The following is a 3363-nucleotide window of genomic DNA, read 5'->3' on the forward strand; positions in this document are numbered from 1 at the left end:
CACCACTTTAGACCAGGGCCCTATTCCCTATATAGTACACTACTATAGACCAGAGCCCTATTCCATATATAGTGCACCACTTTAGACCAGAGCCCTATTCCCTATATAGTACACTACTTTAGACCAGGGCCCTATTCCCTATATAGTACACTACTTTAGACCAGGGCCCTATTCCCTATATAGTGCACTACTATAGACCAGAACCCTATTCCCATATATATTCATATTACTTTAGACCAGGGCCCTATTCCCCTATATAGTATTCTATTACTTCTTAGACCAGGGCCCTATTCCCTATATAGTGCACTACTATAGACCAGAGCCCTATTCCCTATATAGTACACTACTTTAGACCAGGGCTCTATTCCCTATATAGTGCACTACTTTAGACCAGGGCTCTATTCCCTATATAGTGCACTACTTTAGACCAGGGCTCTATTCCCTATATAGTGCACTACTTTAGACCAGGGCTCTATTCCCTATATAGTGCACTACTTTAGACCAGAGCCCTATTCCCTATATAGTGCACTACTTTAGACCAGAGCCCTATTCCCTATATAGTGTACTACTATAGACCAGGGCTCTATTTAGGGAATGGAGTGGCATTTGGGATGTTATGTTCTGCTCTTTTCCCAACACAAACTAACCAATAAAAGGTCAAAGAGTAATTCCTTATTTGAAGGTGAATATGTGCTTTTTTGTTTTGTCTGAATGTCTAGGCCAGGTAGGACATGCACAGCCTAAACCCTTTCAACTTCTTCTGTCCTGGTTTCATCCATGTACCATTAAAGGCTTCCTCAATTCTCACACGTAGAAGCTAAAACATTGAGGAAGGAAATTAAAATGAACTGCTCAATAATACAAGGCTGTCTAAAGGTGTCTATAGCTGCAACTAATAGCAATATTTCACATTACTAACATTAACGAATCCAAGAGTTGCAATAGTGAACCACGCATGATAAATCAGGCCAGTGATGTGGATTACAACTGTAAATAATACAAGCTATTACTTCTGAAGGTCCTCCAGCGTTAGTAATGATATGTGTCTCTGACAGTTCTGTTGCTGCGCGTCTCCTCTAGAGGGGGCTGAAACAGACAGACCGGTGAGACACCTCTTCACTCTCTGTCACAGAGGCCTTATACAGTGGAGCGGTCTAGGCATGACAGACCGAGTACCTACTGCCCTAGCTCTGGCCTGGAACCTTTCATCAGACAGACTCGCTCTGGGTCGTATTCACCAGGGCAACAAACAGGATGGAAAAAAAGGGGGTAGGTATTATATGAACACCCTGTTTTCTGTTGCACAACGTTTGATATCATTTCCTAATGAATACAACCCAGGGCTGCCACCTCTAACAAACTGACAGTCAGACTAGTTCTGGTCTGGCACTCCCAACACATTAGCTCTGGTTGCTGTTCTTGGAGCTCTTGGTGGAGGAGCTCTGAGGAGGCTTCTGTTCATCTCCCGTCAGTAGGGCCTTTATCTCAGACGGGATCTTCCCCTGGTCCATGGCTGTACACCACTGCTTGTACTGAAGGAGAAACCAACAGAGAGTTAGATGACAAGAGTTGGCTGCAAAAGAAAGCTGTGGTCTGGAAACACCTATTAAGCTACACAACACAGCAGTAGAATGTTAGCTATATTAGTGAGGCAGGTTGTCAGTGTCTCCAGAAGAGTGTCTCCAGAAGTTTAGACTAGGCTTTATTCAAGAGGCAGGTTGTCAGTGTCTGGGATAGACTAGGGCTTTATTCAAGAGGCAGGTTGTCAGTGTCTCCAGAAGTTAGACTAGGCTTTATTCAAGAGGCAGGTTGTCAGTGGAATAGACTAGGCCTTTATTCAAAAGGCAGGTTTATTCCAAGAGGCAGGTTGTCAGTGTCTCCAGAAGTTTCTTTATTACAGGGTCAAGAGGCAGTGTCTAGAGTTTCTAGGCCTTTATTCAAGAGGCAGGTAAAGAAAATAATTATCATTTTGTGAAATATCGTCTGATTTTTCAACACCAAATGAGTGGTTTAGGTAATTGACGGGAATAGCTGGTGCATTTAGGAAGAACGGGGTGATGTAGTCACCATCTCCAGCTCCTCCCTCAGGGCGCAGATGGCCCTCTCCTTGCTGGACACGAGTTCCTCCAGGTACTGATACCGGAGCTTCTTCCTGGCTCGGCACTCCCGGGCGCTCTGCCTGCTCCTCTCCAACTTCGCTTTCAGATCAATCTTAGCGGGTTTACGGCCTCGTTTACCGGGTTTCTTGACTTTGCCTCCCACCATCTATCGCGATAACGGCAGAAAGAAAACACACACAGTGCCTTGTTATTCAGAGACTAGAGTTAGTGCACCAGTACCGAACCTCGTTAGAGAAGCAAAACACCAATTGTTTTCATCTGAGATCGTTGTCTGTGTAAAGACAATTCCCCAATAGTAACAATACACCAGAAAAGCATTAACAGACATGACTGATTTAAGCCTAAAAACATGTTTAGCTAGTTAAACAACATGAAGAGAACCACATACCTTGCTGTCATCCATTTTGGTCAACACAACCGATCTATCGAGGGCTGCTAGTGACGCAAATTCGACAGTTCTCAAGATGGATGACGATCAAATGAAGACAAGTTGTGGATTATAAAAATATTATTTCACAAATTAACACATTTTCTTAAAACGAAACATTCCTGCAGCTTCGTGTTCGACAGCGTTTTGTTGCACTTTTCCTACTCCAATGTTTTTAGCGCAGTGACGCTTCCTGTTGTGGTAACTTCAGACCGAACCCTCTACGCAACGGATGCTGGGACTTTGTGTTTTTTTGCGTGACTCAATCAAAATGACGTTCACTGCATACCAGGGAAAAACTACAACTAACATCAACCATTACGAAAATATGGGTGGAACCAAATAATATTATATCAAATGGGGGGGCCGTGAGAGGATCCTTGTTCTTTTCATAATAAAGCTATACAGTTTTTAAACGCTAACGTTTTCTAACGTTTTCACTTTGCAGTATAAGAGCAGTATCAGTCTGGAGCAAGTCATTATAGTGTGTATAATTATGGTAAGATATTCTCAATGACATACACTACCGGTCAAAAGTTTTAGAAACACCTACTCATTCAAGGGTTTGTCTTTATTTTAAAAAATATATTTTCTGTATTGTAGAATAATTGTGAAGACATCAAAACTATGAAATAACACATATATGGAGTCATGTAGTAACCAAAATAGTGTTAAACAAATTTTGCAGGTGCACGGTAACAGTTGAATAAGATGAGAAAAAAAGCAGAAACCCGATCACTTGATGGAATCACTGATCTTTAATAAGCTTTACGTATCGGCCTCACCGCCTTCGTCAAACGTCTTGTGAGTTTTTTA

At 42.3% G+C, this 3363-nt stretch overlaps 1 protein-coding gene across 1 annotated transcript; it reads right to left on the reverse strand.

The window, feature by feature from the left end:
* Positions 1-295: 295 nt before the first annotated feature.
* LOC135572801 (cAMP-responsive element-binding protein-like 2) lies at positions 296-2758 on the reverse strand. Its single transcript, XM_065021219.1, has 3 exons — positions 2509-2758; positions 2068-2265; positions 296-1532 (listed from the first exon to the last, which is right to left on the reverse strand). Exons 1-3 carry the CDS (start codon positions 2521-2523, stop codon positions 1401-1403), a joined length of 345 nt encoding a protein of 114 aa, XP_064877291.1. The 5' UTR covers positions 2524-2758; the 3' UTR covers positions 296-1400.
* Positions 2759-3363: the final 605 nt, after the last annotated feature.

Source organism: Oncorhynchus nerka, linkage group LG8 (assembly GCF_034236695.1).
Source record: "Oncorhynchus nerka isolate Pitt River linkage group LG8, Oner_Uvic_2.0, whole genome shotgun sequence".
In the NCBI taxonomy this organism is placed as follows: Eukaryota; Metazoa; Chordata; class Actinopteri; order Salmoniformes; family Salmonidae; genus Oncorhynchus; species Oncorhynchus nerka.